A 16,764-nucleotide genomic window follows, 5' to 3' on the forward strand; every position below is an offset into this window, starting at 1 on the left:
TCTCCTGGCTAGGATCTTGGCCATTATTTTCACGTCCACATTTAGCAGTGAAATGTCTTTCGGAGCCACATTCTGTTGGGTATCAGCGAGATTGAGGCTTGTGCAAGCATAGACAGCAGGGTGCCCCTCTCCAGCGAGTTGTGAACATCTTCCACAAGAGCAGAAGTCTACAGGGAATCCGTCTGGTCCCGGCGCCTTCCCCGCCTGCATGGAGTTAATGCTCTGCAGGACTTCTCCCAGTTCAAAAAGTGCTTCCAGCCTCTGTACCCTATCTTCCCCCTAAAGGTGCATGTTCAGTCCATCAAGGAAGAGGCAATGGAAAGGCCACCATCGCTTCCCTTTCTCTACATGCCCTGGGGGCAATACTTTCACCGCTGATTACAGCCTTCAGCGCTTTGCAGAACTTGGAGGCTGAGATCTCCCCATTCTGGTTATTAGGAAATACTGATCTGTGGCCTGTGATATTTTCTTGCAGAAAGCCTTATCGGCCAGGAGGGCCATGTCTAACCTCCATGTGGCCGGGGGGGGGGGGGGGGGGGGGGGGGGCGGTGTTGGCCATGGCCCGTCTCCAACATCACATCCCTCTAATGTGGAACGCGTTCAGAGATTACAATCGTGGAATAATCCACTTACAAGCCCTGGAAGCACTTATTTCTCCACAAAGAAGTAGACCCGTGTATGTACATTGTGTACCTGGTGAGAAGGAGAACTCTGTCTGTCCGTGGGACCAATAGAACTCCCCCCCTGCCATGATGAGTTGGTGTGTGTCGACGTCGGGGATTTCCGCCATGGTCGTCTTTATAAATTCGGTGTCGTCCCAGTTGGGAGCGTACACATTAACAAGGACCACTGGTGACCCGTCCAGGACACTATTGACCTTGACATAACATCCCTGAGTCCGCAGAAAACATCATCCTCCTTTTTAACAGCATGGTTACCCTCCTGGCTCTCGTCCCATAGCAGAAATGCTAGGTCTGTCCTACCCAGCCCTTCATTACCCGCATAGTCCTCTTCCCTCAGTTACGTCTCTTGGAGGAATACCATGCCGACTTTCATACTTTTCAGATGGGTGAAGACTCTAGATCTTTTCACTGGGCCGTTATGTCCCCTGACCTTCCAGGTGACAATTCTGATGGGAGGAGGTTTGCCCACCCCTCCTCCAACCGTACTTACCCTGTGGATGTGCTCCTGCACTCTGGAGTTTCCCTTTGTTGTGGAGCCGTCCAAAATGGCCTCTACTATTGCCCCTGTTACTGATGTGTACCTTCCCCCTTGGCGAGGACCCTCGGCCCCGCTTTCTCCCAGGCTTCCTGCTGCTAGCTTCCCCGCCAGTGAGGTGGTTCCTCCTCCCGGGGTTGGTTACATATCCACCCGTTGCTCGCTATCTGTTCTCCCTACCTACCACTACCCTCACTCTTTCCTGCGTTCTGCTGCCCTCGCTCTTACCTTCCTCTGTTGCACCTTACGTCCTCACAACGAGGCAGTGCAGTCCTTCGCAAAATGTTTAATAGAACATAGAACAGTACAGCACAGAAGCTATCAATGTTGTGCCGACCCATGATCACCCTACTCAAACCCACCTATCCACCCTATACCCGTAACCCAACACCCCCCCCCCCCCCCTTAACCTTACCTTTTAGGACACTACGGGCAATTTAGCATGGCCAATCCACCTAACCCGCACATCTTTGGGCTGTGGGAGAAAACCGGAGCACCCGGAGGAAACCCACGCACACACGGGGAGGACGTACAGACTCCGCACAGACAGTGACCCAGCCGGGAATCGAAACTGGGACCCTGGAGCTGTGAAGCATTTATGCTAACCACCATGCTACCGTGCTGCCCACATGTTCATCAAGTTGGCTGTTTCATTCAGTAAATCTTTGGATGGTCTTTCCACCACTGTCCCTGCTGCCATTTCTCCAGCTCGTTCTCCAGGACAAGTTTGTTTGCGTTCACAGGGGCTGTGAAGACTTGCTCCCTGCCTTGCAATGTGACCTAGAGTTTGGCCGGTACAGCATCCCAAATTTTACGCCGTCCTTGTACAGGCTGGTTTCTCCCTGTTGAACTCATCCCGGCGCTTGTTGAGATGAGCCCCAATGTCCTGGTAGACCCAGATCTGGTGACTTTTCCAGTTACAGTTTTCGATTGTCTTGCCCAGCACAGGATTCTTTCCCGATCTTGTACCGGTGCATTTTAGCGATTATCACCCTCGGTTGTTCCCCAGCCTTCCGTTTTGGATGGAGTGACCGGTGAGCTCTGTCAATTTCTGGTGGGTTGGGGAAGCTATCTCTTCCCACCAGACTTCCCAGCATTTGGCCCACATTGTCTGTGGGGTCCCTGCCTTAAATCCTCTCCAACAGACCCACAATCTGTAGGTTTTGGCACCTTGATCTGTTTTCCTGATCCTCTGTCTTTCCTGGCAAACTCCCCAGCGTCGCTACCAGCCTTGTTATTGCCTTTTCCAGGGCGGCGGTTCAGTTGCTTTGGTCATTTGGCCTTTTCTAGCTCCTTTATGGTGCTTTCCTGGGCTTCCAATCGCCTCTCTGCGTTGTCAAGGGCCACCTACATGGTCGCCAGAGCTTCTGCGACCACCACCCTGATCACAGCCTGGATATCGGTCTTCGTCTATTCTCTATGGTCTCTCAGTTTCCTTGAGAGGAACATCCTCCAATCACACCCTGGTGAGGAAGCGGGGTGGGTGCTCCTTGTGTGGCGGATCGGTCCTCCTCACTCTGGCGAGACCCGAGCTTCATCGCTTTGTGCGTCTGCTGGGTCAACCTTTTGCTTCTTCTGGGTTTTTTCACTTCTTTTCTCCACATGGCCTCTGGAGTGGCTGCTACTCGGCATCTCGTTTCTCATTGGTGTTGGTTGAGGTGCAGGGATACTTTTTCATGTTTGATGGGCAATTTCAAGTAAAGGAGCAATTTTCGGGTTTGTAGGAGGAGAGCCATCTGATATGCGACGACTCAGCACATCCCCGTCACTGGAAGTCTCCCCCAACTATTATATTACCCGTGTTGCATGTACCTCTAATTTCCTGCTGTTTCCATATCCTATATTGCCAGTGTTTGCTGCACCTTGTGTTCCACCTAAATGATTCTACATCTTCATCACCCGATCAAAGCTCGGTAATGGACTGATCCCATCCTTCATTAACAGCGCTACCCCACCTACTTTTGTTTTGCCTATGATTTCTAAATGTTGAACAAGCTAAAATATTCAGTCCCCAGCCTTTGTCACCCTGCAGCCAAGTCTCCGTAACAGCAATTAGAGCAGCTTTGTTGACTTCCATAAGGGCCATCAATTCATCTTCCTCATTGTAAATGTTACATGCACTCAGATCGAGTGCTTTTACTTGTTTAAAAGTAAATTGTTAAATAGAGCTAACGTTTCGAGGCCGATGACTCTTTGACATTTTCTCTTTCGCTTTTACTTGTTTATTGATTTCAAAATCTCTCGCCTTATCAGTCGGTGTACTCTTAGGTTTGTGTACTCTGTCCCTGAGGTCTGTGTACTCTGTCCCTGAGGTCTGTATACTCTGTCCCTGAGGTCTGTGTACTCTGTCCCTGAGGTCTGTATACTCTGTCCCTGAGGTCTGTATACTCTGTCCCTTAGGTTTGTGTACTCTGTCCCTGAGGTCTGTGTACTCTGTCCCTGAGGTCTGTATACTCTGTCCCTGAGGTCTGTGTACTCTGTCCCTGAGGTCTGTATACTCTGTCCCTGAGGTCTGTATACTCTGTCCCTGAGGTTTGTATACTCTGTCCCTGAGGATTGTATACTCTGTCCCTTAGGTCTGTACACTCTGTCCCTTAGGTTTGTGTACTCTGTCCCTGAGGTCTGTGTACTCTGTCCCTGAGGTCTGTATACTCTGTCCCTGAGGTTTGTATACTCTGTCCCTGAGGATTGTATACTCTGTCCCATAGGTCTGTATACTCTGTCCCTTAGGTCTGTACACTCTGTCCCTTAGGTTTGTGTACTCTGTCCCTTAGGTCTGTATACTCTGTCCCTTAGGTCTGTATACTCTGTCCCTTAGGTTTGTATACTCTGTCCCTGAGATTTGTGTACTCTGTCCCTTAGGTCTGTATACTCTGTCCCTGAGGTTTGTATACTCTGTCCCTGAGGTTTGTATACTCTGTCCCTGAGGATTGTATACTCTGTCCCTTAGGTCTGTACACTCTGTCCCTTAGGTTTGTGTACTCTGTCCCTTAGGTCTGTATACTCTGTCCCTTAGGTCTGTATACTCTGTCCCTTAGGTTTGTATACTCTGTCCCTTTAGTCTGTATACTCTGTCCCTTAGGTCTGTATACTCTGTCCCTGAGGCTTGTATACTCTGTCCCTTAGGTTTGCATACTCTGTCCCTTAGGTCTGTATACTCTGTCCCTTAGGTTTGTGTACTCTGCCCCTTAGGTCTGTATACTCTGTCCCTGAGGTTTGTGTACTCTGTCCCTTAGGTCTGTATACTCTGTCCCTGAGGTTTGTATACTCTGTCCCTTAGGTCTGTATACTCTGTCCCTGAGGTTTGTATACTCTGTCCCTTAGGTCTGTATACTCTGTCCCTTAGGTTTGTATTCTCTGTCCCTTAGATCTGTATACTCTGTCCCATAGGTCTGTATACTCTGTCCCTTAGGTCTGTATACTCTGTCCCTTAGGTTTGTGTACTCTGTCCCTTAGGTTTGTATACTCTGTTGGACCACAACTGCAGGATGTTCCTGGTGGTTCCTGGTAAATTTAGAGTACCGAACTCATTTTTTCCTAATTAAGGGGAAATTTAGCGTGGCCAATCCACCTACCCTGCACACCTTTGGGTTGTGAGGGTGAGACCCACGCGGATACGGGGAGAATGTGCAAACTCCACATGGACAGTGACTCGTGGCCATGATTGTACCTGGGTCTTCGGCGCTGTGAGGCAGCAGTGCGAACCACTGCGCCACTTTGCTGCCCCGCCGCACTCTGATTATCATTTCCCTCATTGCTAATTTGCTGCTTTGCTCTCTCTACTCTCTTCAATTAATCACATTTTACCTCAGACGTTCCCCCACCCCGACTATTCAATTTCCCCACCCCGACTATTCAATTTCCCCACCCCGACTATTCAATTTCCCCACCCCGACTATTCAATTTCCCCACCCCGACTATTCAATTTCCCCACCCCGACTATTCAATTTCCCCACCCCGACTATGCTACTGCAAACCTATCTCTCCTATCCCATCCTCCGAGCCAAGCATTGAACGCTCTAATCATACTTAGTCGACACAAATTTGCTTCTGGCTCAGGTAATACACAAAGGTTATTACCCATGGAGTTCTACTTCTTAATTTAGGCCCTGCTGCTTATACTCTGCAAGCAGAAGCTATTTCCTCATTGTAACTGTGTCGTTCATACCTCTGTGCAGCATAAGAACATGATATACCAGTCCCATTGCAAGCTCCTCTCCAGCCCAGAGCAAATATCCCAAACCCTGGCACCAGGCAGGTAACACAGCCTTCTGGACCATATTCCTTGGCTGAAGCATACTGTGCCTATCCCCCTGACTATACTGTCACTGACTGCCTGTTAACACCCCTTTCCTATTAACACCACCCCTCCCCAACAAGTCTGATGTCCTGTATCATGGTACCTGGGTCAGTTGGCATGGAAGTTTTAAGAGAAAAGGGTGGCAGGTAAGAGGGGTCTTAAGTTGGCATGACCTCTGACATCTCTGTGTTTCTCCAATTCTGGCCTTTTGGACAGCCCCAATTTTAATTGCTCCAACACTGGTGGCTGTACCTTTAGCTACCTACGCTCTGGGAACTCTCTCTGCAAAACCCTCTGGCTTCTTTTCAAATGGTCCTTAAATCCAACCTGCCCAATGTTTCTTTATGTGATGCAGTGCCAAACCTGGCTTGGTATTAAACTCTTAATTTAGCCCCGAGCTTTGAGATAGTATATTACGTTCACTAAATACATGGTTGCTTACTCAGAAAGAAGTGGGAGGGAGCCTGAACTTCTCAATGATGGGTGTTGCGACCCCCAGGAAGGCCAAGGACTGTGCTCTAATTCCCCACTTTCACTTCATTGGAACTCCTGTGGTAATTGGGGGCGGTGTTTCCCCACAAGGAGGAACCGCTCAGTATAAAAACCCTGATATGGGTGGAGGTTAGGGAGAGTGGCTCTTTGGGGAAAGGAGTTGTAGCTTTGTGATTTTGCATATACCGTCAGAAACCTTTGTTCATTCCTATCCTACAGTGCATTCCTACATCCCTTCCATTGGATTCTGCAATGATCACTGTTTTTTATAGGCTTCATCGAGTTTAAATTTCCGATCACAACAGTGTTACATACAGGGCCTTAAATTGACGAAAATTCTCCTATTTCCATGGACAATAAGCGTTATGCCAGTTTCATGAGTGGATCCTGGATCCTTGCCTGGAGCAAAATGGTGGCAGGTATTCCATCAGTGCAATATGTGAACATATAGATCGCCCACCACCTTGGACACTAATCCATCCATTCAACACCTGAAAACGAGGCATTTTGAGGCTATGGATTTTTCGAACATTTGTAATAATTTCTCTCCTCATTTTTATGAATACATCAATTTCTCTGCCCAAACCGTGTAATATCAGCAACACATTCAATACAAATGAAGAACAAAGAGACAAGGAAAGGAAAGATCATTCTCTGGTTTATTTGCACCAGGTGACATTTCACTGATTTATTTTCATATTGAACTCATTTAATTGACAATTTACAAATGTGAAGCTCCCAGATTATTCAGGGATTGGTGACAGCGTCATTATTTCTTCTTGTAGACAGCCACTACCCCATCAGCGTACTCTTCTGACAAGCCTGTCTCCAGCATATCCTTCTGCCAATTCTTCACATATCGCTCCACAACCTTCTCCCACAGGCCCTTGTTCACCAACTCCTGGGTTGAAGCAAGCAATTTACTTCTATGATCTGACTCCTCAGCTCTCAGCGCGAAACAGATAAAGCCACCTGTAAGAGGAATGCATCGACAGGTCTGTAGTGATATCATGTTTGTATTTGTAATTCACTGAATGACCACTAGGAGTCTCATTAGCATATAAATGAATGTTTGAATCAGGTGACCTCAGTCTGATGATCGATCTGGGAGAGAGAGAGTTGTTTGTGCATGTTCTTACTGTTATTCATCTCTTGTTTTGTACATAGTTGACCCACATTTAATGTTAATAAAGCGTTTATACTTATAGTTGCAAGTGTTCTTGTAATATAAACTGGGCCAGCCGACAAGAACATTAAAAGTTTGATGTGAAATAAACACTGGGAAGACAACCATTTCCTCAAGGACACAGTAAGACTGCAAGCCTCCTGGCAGTAACGCAGTCTCAGGATATATCAACAGCTGGTAGCTGTTGAAAATCTGCGCACATTTTGAAGGAAATTAACAATTGCCCTCAGTGTCCAAAATGGTTAGGCGGAGTTATTGGGTTATGTGGACAGGGTGGAAGTGATGGCTTAAGTGGGGTGGTGCAGACTCGATGGGTTGAATGGCCTCCTTCTGCACTGTATGTTCTATGTTCTAATTTGATTGTGAAACTCACATTCTTCACCTCCTATTTCTGTTTCTGTTTGAAGAGTTACCATCCCAGGATGTTATCTGCCCCCTGTTGTTGTTACCCTGTGGCAGCCATCTTGTTTTGTCGGTACTTCCTGTGGGTGCTGCAATGATGGGCCGAGTGGTCTGACAGGAATGGACCTTTCAGCTCACCTGGTTTGGTGACTCTCAGCATTTCTGGAAGGATGTCCCAGGGAAGGTGTTGTTGAGCCAATCCACCAACAATAGTCACTAAATCATAGGAACCTTCAACAATTCAAACAGCAAAAAAGAGGTTTGTTAGACTCTGCAGGAAAACTATTACTTCTTATCACAAATTGAGAATAAACGGACCTGTTCCCTGGGGACTGCAGGTCTAAATTAGTTGAGGTAGATTCTGTTGGTTACCTGGTTCTATCGGCAGTGGATTATCTGACGTTACAATCCAACATGTCAATCTCTGATACAGGCCTTTGGATTCCGCTATCTTCAACATTCGCTCACTGCCATCGATTCCATGAAAGTTCTTAAATCCCAGTTTCTGCAACTAAAGGAAACAGACTTTTTCACATTAGGTTTTATTCATCAAGCCTCTGATTAGAACATAGAACATTACAGCGCTGTACTGGCCCTTCGGCCCTCGATGTTGCACCGACCTGTGAATCCATCTGAAGCCTATCTGACCTACACTATTCCATTTTCATCCATATGTCTATCCAGTGACCACTTAAATGCCCTTAAAGTTGGCGAGTCTACTACTGTTGCAGGCAGGGCATTCCACACCCCTACGACTCTCTGAGTAAAGTAACTGCCTCTGATATCTGTCCAAATCTACCACCCCTCAATTCAAAGCTATGTCCCCTCGTGTTCGTCATCACCATCCGAGGAAAGAGACTCTCACTGTCCACTCTATCTAACCCTCTGACTATCTTATATGTCTCTATTAAGTCACCTCTCAGCCTTCTCCTCTCTAATGAAAACAACCTCAAGTCCCTGAGCCTTTCCTCGTAAGACCTTCCCTCCATACTAGGCAACATCCTAGTAAATCTCCTCTGAACCCTTTCCAAAGCTTCCACATCCTTCCTATAATGTGGTGACCAGAACTGCACGCAGTACTCCAGGAGCGGCCGCACCAGAGCTATGTACAGCTGCAGCATGACCTTGTGGCTCCGAAACTCAATCCCCCTACTGATAAAGGCTAGCACACCATATGCCTTCTTAACAGCCCTATTAACCTGGGTGGCAACTTTCAGGGATTTATGTACCTGGATGCCAAGACCTCTCTGTTCATCTACACTACCAAGAATCTTGCCATTAGCCCAGTACTCTGCATTCCTGTTACTCCTTCCAAAGTGAACCACCTCACACTTTTCCGCATTAAACTCCATCTGCCACCTCTCAGCCCAGCTCTGCAGCTTATCTATGTCCCTCTGTATCCTATAACATCCTTCAGCACTATCCACAATTCCACCGACCTTCATGTCATCTGCAAATTTACTGACCCATCCTTCTACACCCTCTTCCAGGTCATTTATAAAAATGACAAACAACAGTGGCCCCAAAACAGATCCTTGCGGTACACCACTAGTAACTGAACTCCAGGATGTACATTTGCCATCAACCACCACCCTCTGACTTCTTTCAGCTAGCCAATTACTGATCCAAACCGCTAAATCACCTTCAATCCCATACTTCCTTATTTTCTGCAATAGCCTGCCGTGGGGAACCTTATCAAGCGCCTTACTGAAATCCATATACACCACATCAACCGCTTTACCCTCATCCACCTGTTTGGTCACCTTCTCAAAAAACTCAATAAGGTTTGTGAGGCATGACCTACCCTTCACAAAACCGTGTTGACTATCGCTAATCAACTTGTTCTTTTCAAGATGATTATAAACCCTATCTCTTATAACCTTTTCCAACATTTTACCCACAACCGAAGTAAGGTTCACAGGTCTATAATTACCAGGGTTGTCTCTACTCCCCTTCTTGAACAAGGGGACGCCATTTGCTGTCCTCCAGTCTTCCGGCACTATTCCTGTCGACAAAGACGACATAAAGATCAAGGACAAAGGCTCTGCAATCTCCCCCCTGGCTTCCCAGAGAATCCTAGGATAAATCCCATCTGGCCCAGGGGACTTATCTATTTTTACATTTTCCAAAATTGCTAACACCTCCTCCCTGTGAACCTCAATTCCATCTAGCCTGGTCGACTGAACCTGAGTATTCTCCTCGACAACATTGTCTTTCTCCAGTGTAAACACTGACGAAAAATATCCATTTAACACTGCCCCTATCTCCTCTGATTCCACACACAACTTTCCACTACTATCTTTGAGTGGCCCTAATCTCACTCTAGTCATTCTTTTGTTCCTGATATACCTATAGAAAGCCTTAGGGTTTTCCTTGATCCTATCCGCCAACGACTTTTCGTGTCCTCTCCTCGCTCTTCTTAACTCTCCCTTAAGGTCCTTCCTGGCCAACTTGGCCTTCATGTCTCATCCTAACAAAAGCCTTCTTCTTCCTCGTGACAAATGCTTCAACTTCCTTAGTAAACCATGGTTCCCTTGCTCGACAACTTCCTCCCTGCCTGACAGGTACATACTTATCAAGGACACGCAGTAGCTGTTCCTTGAAAAAGCTCCACATTTCGATTGTACCCATCCCCTGCAGTTTCCTTCCCCATCCTATACATCCTAAATCTTGCCGAATAGCATCATAATTGCCTTTCCCCCAGCTATAACTCTTGCCTTGCGGTATATACCTATCCCTGCCCATTGCTAAAGTAAACATAACCGAATTGTGATCACTATCACCAAAGTGCTCACCTACATCTAAATCTAACACCTGGCCGGGTTCAATACCCAGTACCAAATCCAATATGGCCTCGCCCGTTGTTGGCCTGTCTACATACTGTGTCAGAAAACCCTCCTGCACACACTGCACAAAAACTGACCCATCTATAGTACTCGAACTATAGTATTTCCAGTTAATATTTGGAAAGTTAAAGTCCCCCATAACAACTACCCTGTTACTCTCGCTCCTATCGAGAATCATCTTTGCAATCCTTTCCTCTACATCTCTGGAACTATTCGGAGGTCTACAGACAACTTCCAACAGGGTGAGCTCTCCTCTCCTGTTCCTAACCTCGGTCCATACTACCTCAGTAGACGAGTCCTCAAACGTCCTTTCTACCGCCGTAATACGTTCCTTGATTAACAATGCCACCCCCCCCCCCCCCACCCCCTCTTTTACCATCTTCTCTGTTCTTACAGAAACATCTAAATCCTGGAACCTGCAACAACCATTCCTGTCCCAGCTCTACCCATGTCTCCGAAATTGCCACAACATCGAGATCCCAGGTACCAACCCATGCTGCAAGCTCACCCACCTTATTCCGGATGTTCCTGGCGTTGAAGTAGACACACTTCAAACCAGCGTCTTGCTTGCCGGTGCCCTCTTTCGAACTTTTAACCCTATCCCTGACCTCACTACTCTCAACATCCTGTACACTGGGACTACAATTTAGGTTCCCATCCCCCTGCTGAATTAGTTTAAACCCCCCCGAAGAGCACTAGCAAATCTCCCGCCCAGGATATTGGTACCCCTCTGGTTCAGGTGAAGACCATCCTGTTTGTAGAGGTCCCACCTACCCCAGAATGAGCCCCAATTATCCAGGAAACCAAAACCCTCCCTCCTGCACCATCCCTGTAGCCACGTATTCAACTCCTCTCTCTCCTTATTTCTCACTTCGCTAGCACGTGGCACGGGTAACAACCCAGAGATAACAACTCTGTTTGTTCTAGCTCTCAGCTTCCACCCTAGGTCCCTGAATTTCTGTCTCAAATCCCCATCTCTCTTCCTACCTATGTCGTTGGTACCTATGGGGACCACGACTTGGGGCTGTTCCCCCTCCCCCTTAAGGATTCCAAAAACACAATCAGAGACATCGCGAACCCTGGCACCTGGGAGGCAACACACCAACCGTGAGTCTCTTTCGTTTCCACAGAACCTCCTGTCTGTTCCTCTAACTATGGAGTCCCCAATGACAAGTGCTCTGTTCCTCTTCTCCCTTCCCCTCTGAGCAACAGGGACAGACAGACCCTGTGCCCCATTGCTTACCCCTGGTAAGTCGTCCCCCGCAACAGTATCCAAAACGGTATACTTGTTATAGAGGGGAACGACCACAGGGGATCCCTGCACTGCCTGCTGGTTCCCTCTCCCTCCCCTGACGGTAACCCATCTACCTTCTTCTTTTACCTGAGGTGTGACTACCTCCCTATAACTCCTCACAATAATCCACTCTGCCTCCCCAATGATCCGAAGTTCATCCAGCTCCAGCTCAGGTCCCTAACGTGGTTCTCGAGGAGCTGGAGTTGGGTATACTTCCCGCAGATGTAGTCAGCAGGGACACTCGAGGTGACCCTTTCCTCCCACATTCTGCAGGAGGAACATTCAACTGCCCTAGCCTCCATTCCCACTGAACTAATTTCCCAACTACTGAAAATCTGACCGTACTGCACGTATGCAAATCTCCCCGGAACAGCCAATCAAAAGCTCTGCTCTGCTGCCCTCTGCTGGATGCTTGCCTTCACTCGAACTCCTCGGGTCACTTGCGCAGGTACACCTTCAACTTACACTGACCGCCCTGCACGTATGCAAATCTCCCCGCAACAGCCAATCAGAAGCTCTGCTCTGCTGCCCTCTGCTGGATGCTTGCCTTCCCTCGAACTCCTCGGGTCACTTGCGCAGATACACCTTCAACTTACGCTGACCGCACTGCACGTATGCAAATCTCCCCGGAACAGCCAATCAGAAGCTCTGCTCTGCTGCCCATTGTCCATTATATTTGTCTCTGGTGGATTTTATCAAGCTCCACATGAAGGGTCAACCGTGTAGCAGTGCCGGAATCTACACAGCTTCACGATATGATCAGCAGGTCAGGACTTGAACACTTGAACCAATTGCAACTAATTGGAAGCAGATTGATGAGAAAAATAAAAGGCCCGATCTAACCAAATTCATTCGAAGTGAGGCAAGCAGGGGAAATCGGCTGGTGTTTACCAACAGCCAACCTGGCAAGGTTGTCATCGGTATTTAAAGCTAATTGGGGCAATTAATGATGCCCTCCTGGGTTCAAGCTGCAAATGACTCTCCCCCTGACTGATTCACCGTGTCCCCGCATTGGAGCTACCTGCTAAAGAGGGGGAGCAGCACTTAAACCAATCTTGCAGAGCAAACCATAGACAGCATGCAGGAATATCACCGAGTAGACCAGTTCCACGATTCGGCGATGTCGACCTGGCCGATGGAACCGTTTGGGGCCGGCTGTGGAATTCAGTGGGGAATTTCAGCAACATTCCAACGGGTCTATAGCCAGTTGGAGGAGTTCCAAAGGCTATGGCTGCAGGATAAGGCACTGGCAATGCTTGGCATCGAGGTCAACACTGCTGGGGTGGTGACCGCAGTGGAGCACAATGTCAGCAGCATAATTGGTGGTATCCAAGGTGTTGTTCAGTCAGTGATGACCATGACAGCACGCAAGACAGCATGTCCAAGTCACAGAGGGACATGTTCATGATGGTGGACCTCCCAAGGTTCTAGGCAGCATGTCCCAGTCTCAGGTAGGCATTGCTGAGGCAAACCAGAAGATGACCCAATCGCTGAGGGCCATGTCCCGGATGCAGGTGGACATTGACGTGGCACTGCAGAGCATGGCCCGCTCACAGAGAGGCATCGCTGAGGGAATCAACACCATTGTTCAGACATTGCCAGGGCTGGCAGAGCCAGATGATGTAGGGGCATTCCAAGTTCAATCAAGCTGTTCCTCCGTACCGAGGTGACCTCCAGGATTCTGTGGGCACTGATTGGGTGGAAGGAGCGCTGGAGGCAGAACCAGAGCCTCCCCACAGGGTGACTATGGCGGTCCACAGCTCGCCCAATTCCACCCTGCCCTGACAACGTCATGTCTTGGGGTCAGCATGCGGAGCAGGGTGTCAAGTCAGACGGGGCCCTCCAGCCCCAAACCATCCACAGGACAAGAGAGAGAGAGAGAGAGAATCCCACCTCTTCACCAGCATGGGTAAACTCACAAACCCTGGGCCACAGAAGCAAGAGGGCTACAACTGGCGAGCATACAGCCGCAAGGTGAAAAACAATTAACAACAATAACATGATATCAAGCAGAGAATTCCCCACCAGTTAAACATTAGCCAATAACAGTACAAAAGGAAAACAAAAACCATCAGCAACCCGCACGGTTCCCAAACCGAGAGTAGTTGACAGCCGCTGAGACAAAAATTACCAGTAGGCAATAAGGGCATCCTGACACAACCTCAGATGTCTGCTGCCTACACCAAGGCATGCAGGATCCAGATCCCGACAGCCCAATGGACCCCGATGCTCACTGCCTCGAGTCTCCATACCGAGTGGGCATAATCACCGCGTGTGAGCTGGCCTCCACCGTGCCTGCAAAGTGCCTTTCAATCCTCACTGTGGATCCTGAAGACGAGTGGTGTGCTGTCATCACGGTTAACCAGTCTCACATCCGATTGAAATTGGACACTAGCGCATCTGTAAACCTCATATCACAGTCGGACCTCGGCAGCATCCGAGACCAACCTAGCATTCTTCCACCACCCTGCCAGTTCCTTGACCACAATGGCAATGCCATAGCTGCCAGTGGATCATGTCAGCTAGGTGTATCTCACAAGGCAATCAAAGTGACGTTACGATTCGAGATTGTCTGGCCTGACAAGGCATCTCTGCTCGGAGCTCGCGCATGCAAACTCCTAAATCTCGTCCAGCGCGTCCATGCCATGTCCTCGACACCGGCGACTGCCCCGCCCAATGTAAATCTCCAGGCTGAGATAGACGACATTCTCACGCAATACCACAATGTGTTTGATGGAATGGGCACGCTCCCATATCGCTACAAGATATTGCTCAAACTGAATGCCATCCCAGTCATCCATGCACCGTGCCGGGTACCGGCTCCTCTCAAGGATCGTCTGAAAATGCAGCTACGAGAGCTCCATGACCAGGGTATCATGTCAAAGGTCACGGAACCAATAGACTGGGTCAGCTCCGAGGTCTGCGTCAAGAAGCCCTCTGGTGAACTCCGCATTTGCATTGATCCCAAAGTGTGAAGAGGTAACCTGTGAGATGGCTCATGCCAAATTCTTTACCAAGCTGGACGCCTCCCGTAGGTTCTGGCAGATACACCTGGACGAGTCCAGTCGGAAGCTGTGCATGTTTAACACTCCGTTCGGCAGCTTTCGCTACAACCGCATGCCTTTTGGTATCATATCAGCTTCCGAAGTATTTCATTGCATAATGGAGCAAATGATGGGGGGCATCGAGGGGGTGCGAGTCTATGTGGACGATGTGATCATCTGGTACAAAAAGGCGATCCTCCGTTTCCTCGGGATGGTGAATTTTCTCGGGATATTCATCCCCAATATGGCATCCCACACCACAGCCCTCCGGCATCTCGGAAAAGGGTCGAGAGTGTTCCAGTGGTTTCCCGCACATCAAGCGGAGTGGCTTGAGCTGAAGGCGAAGCTCACCACAGCCCCAGTACTGGCATTGTTTTACCCAACCAAGGATACCAAGATATCCACAGATGCAAGCCAGGACGGCATTGGGGCTGTGCTCCTCCAGCGAGACAACTCCTCGTCCTGGGCTCCAGTGGCACACGCCTCCAGGGCCATGACTCCGACCGAACAACGGTATGCCCAGATCGAAAAGGAGTTCTTGGGTCTCTTGACAGGAATAGTCAAGTTTCATGACTACGTATACGGTCTGCCAAAGTTCACGGTGGAAACAGACCACAGGCCTTTAGTCCACATAATCCAAAAGAATTTAAATGACATGACACCTCGGCTGCAGCAAATTCTTCTTTGTCTCCACCGATATGACTTCAAACTTGTCTACACACTGCTCGTCGGGTAAGGAACAGATCGTCGCGGATGCCCTATCCCGATCCGTCACCACGCCGTGTGAACAGGGCGACTTCATTCGCCACATTGAAGCACAGGTGCAGCTGTGTGCCAGCAACCTCCCAGTCACTGATGAACGAGTACGCAAAGAAACTGCCAAAGATCCCCTACTGCAGTGGGTGATGAAGCACCTTGCCCATGGCTGGCAAAAGGGGCAGTGCCCCCAGTTCTTCAATGTTAAGGACAAGCTGTCGGTTGTTGAGGGGATCCTTCTTAAACTAGATAGAATCGTCATTCTCCAAAGCATGCAAAACATGGTGCTCAGACAGTTCCATGAGGGTCATGTGGGGGTCGAGAAATATTGACACAGAGGTCAGCAGGCAGTTTATTGGCCTGGAATCAGCCAGGACATTGCCAACACAGTCCTCAACTGCACAACATGCCAGAAATTTCAACCAGCTCAGCCCAAGGAAACGTTGCAACAGCACGAGATCATGACCTCTCCGTGGTCCAAGGTGGGGATAGACCTCTTTCGCGCCAATGGGCGTGATTACGTTCTCCTGGTCAACTACTTCTCTCGCAGTGGTGAAACTGTCGGACCTCACGTCCAAGTCCGTCATCAAATCCTGCAAAGAGACGTTTGCCAGGCATGGGATACCACTCACGGTAATGAGTGATAAAGGTCCATGTTTCTGCAGCCAAGAGTGGTCCGACTTTGCACGATCCTGCCACTTTAGCCACATCACATCCAGTCCCCATTACCCGCAATCAAACGGGAAGGCCGAGAAAGGGGTCCATGTTGTCAAGCGGTTGCTGTGCAAGGCTGCAGACTCAGCCTCGGATTTCAACCTGGCGCTATTGGCATACAGGGCAACCCATCTGTTGACTGGTTTGTCTCCGGCGCAGTTGTTCATGAACCGCAACCTGAGGGCGACTGTTCCAGCCATCCATGTTCCAGAACTTGACCCCTTCACGGTGCTGCAGAAGGTGCAGCGATCCAGGGATCAGCAAAAAATAACGTATGATGCTCATGCCACGGACCTGCCTGCGCTGGCTCCAAACGATGTTGTTCGTGTTCAGCTGCCTGAGGGAGGTTGGTCAGCCCCAGCTGTTGTTGTCAGACAGGCTTCTCCCAGGTCTTTCGTTGTCCAAATGGCTGATGGCTCCATTTTATGGCTCAACAGGAGGGCGCTGCGTAAAGTTCCCTGCCCACCACCCGACCGCACTTCTCCGCATGTCATCATGCCTCCTCCGGACAT

General features: G+C 49.0%; 1 protein-coding gene across 4 annotated transcripts in view; it reads right to left on the reverse strand.

The window, feature by feature from the left end:
* Positions 1 to 6,647: 6,647 nt before the first annotated feature.
* The window catches only part of LOC119978900 (methyltransferase-like protein 27), a 62,497-nt gene continuing 52,380 nt past the window's right edge, over positions 6,648 to 16,764 (reverse strand). For all 4 annotated transcript variants that reach the window (XM_038820829.1, XM_038820830.1, XM_038820828.1 and 1 more), the window contains 3 exons: positions 7,971 to 8,109; positions 7,737 to 7,829; positions 6,648 to 6,982 (listed from right to left, as the gene is read on the reverse strand). In XM_038820829.1, the coding sequence (XP_038676757.1) occupies positions 6,780 to 6,982; positions 7,737 to 7,829; positions 7,971 to 8,109 (435 nt within the window). In that variant the 3' untranslated portion in view covers positions 6,648 to 6,779. The remainder of the gene's footprint in view (positions 6,983 to 7,736; positions 7,830 to 7,970; positions 8,110 to 16,764) is intronic.

The sequence above is a fragment of the Scyliorhinus canicula genome, chromosome 15 (assembly GCF_902713615.1).
Source record: "Scyliorhinus canicula chromosome 15, sScyCan1.1, whole genome shotgun sequence".
NCBI classification, from domain to species: domain Eukaryota; kingdom Metazoa; phylum Chordata; class Chondrichthyes; order Carcharhiniformes; family Scyliorhinidae; genus Scyliorhinus; species Scyliorhinus canicula.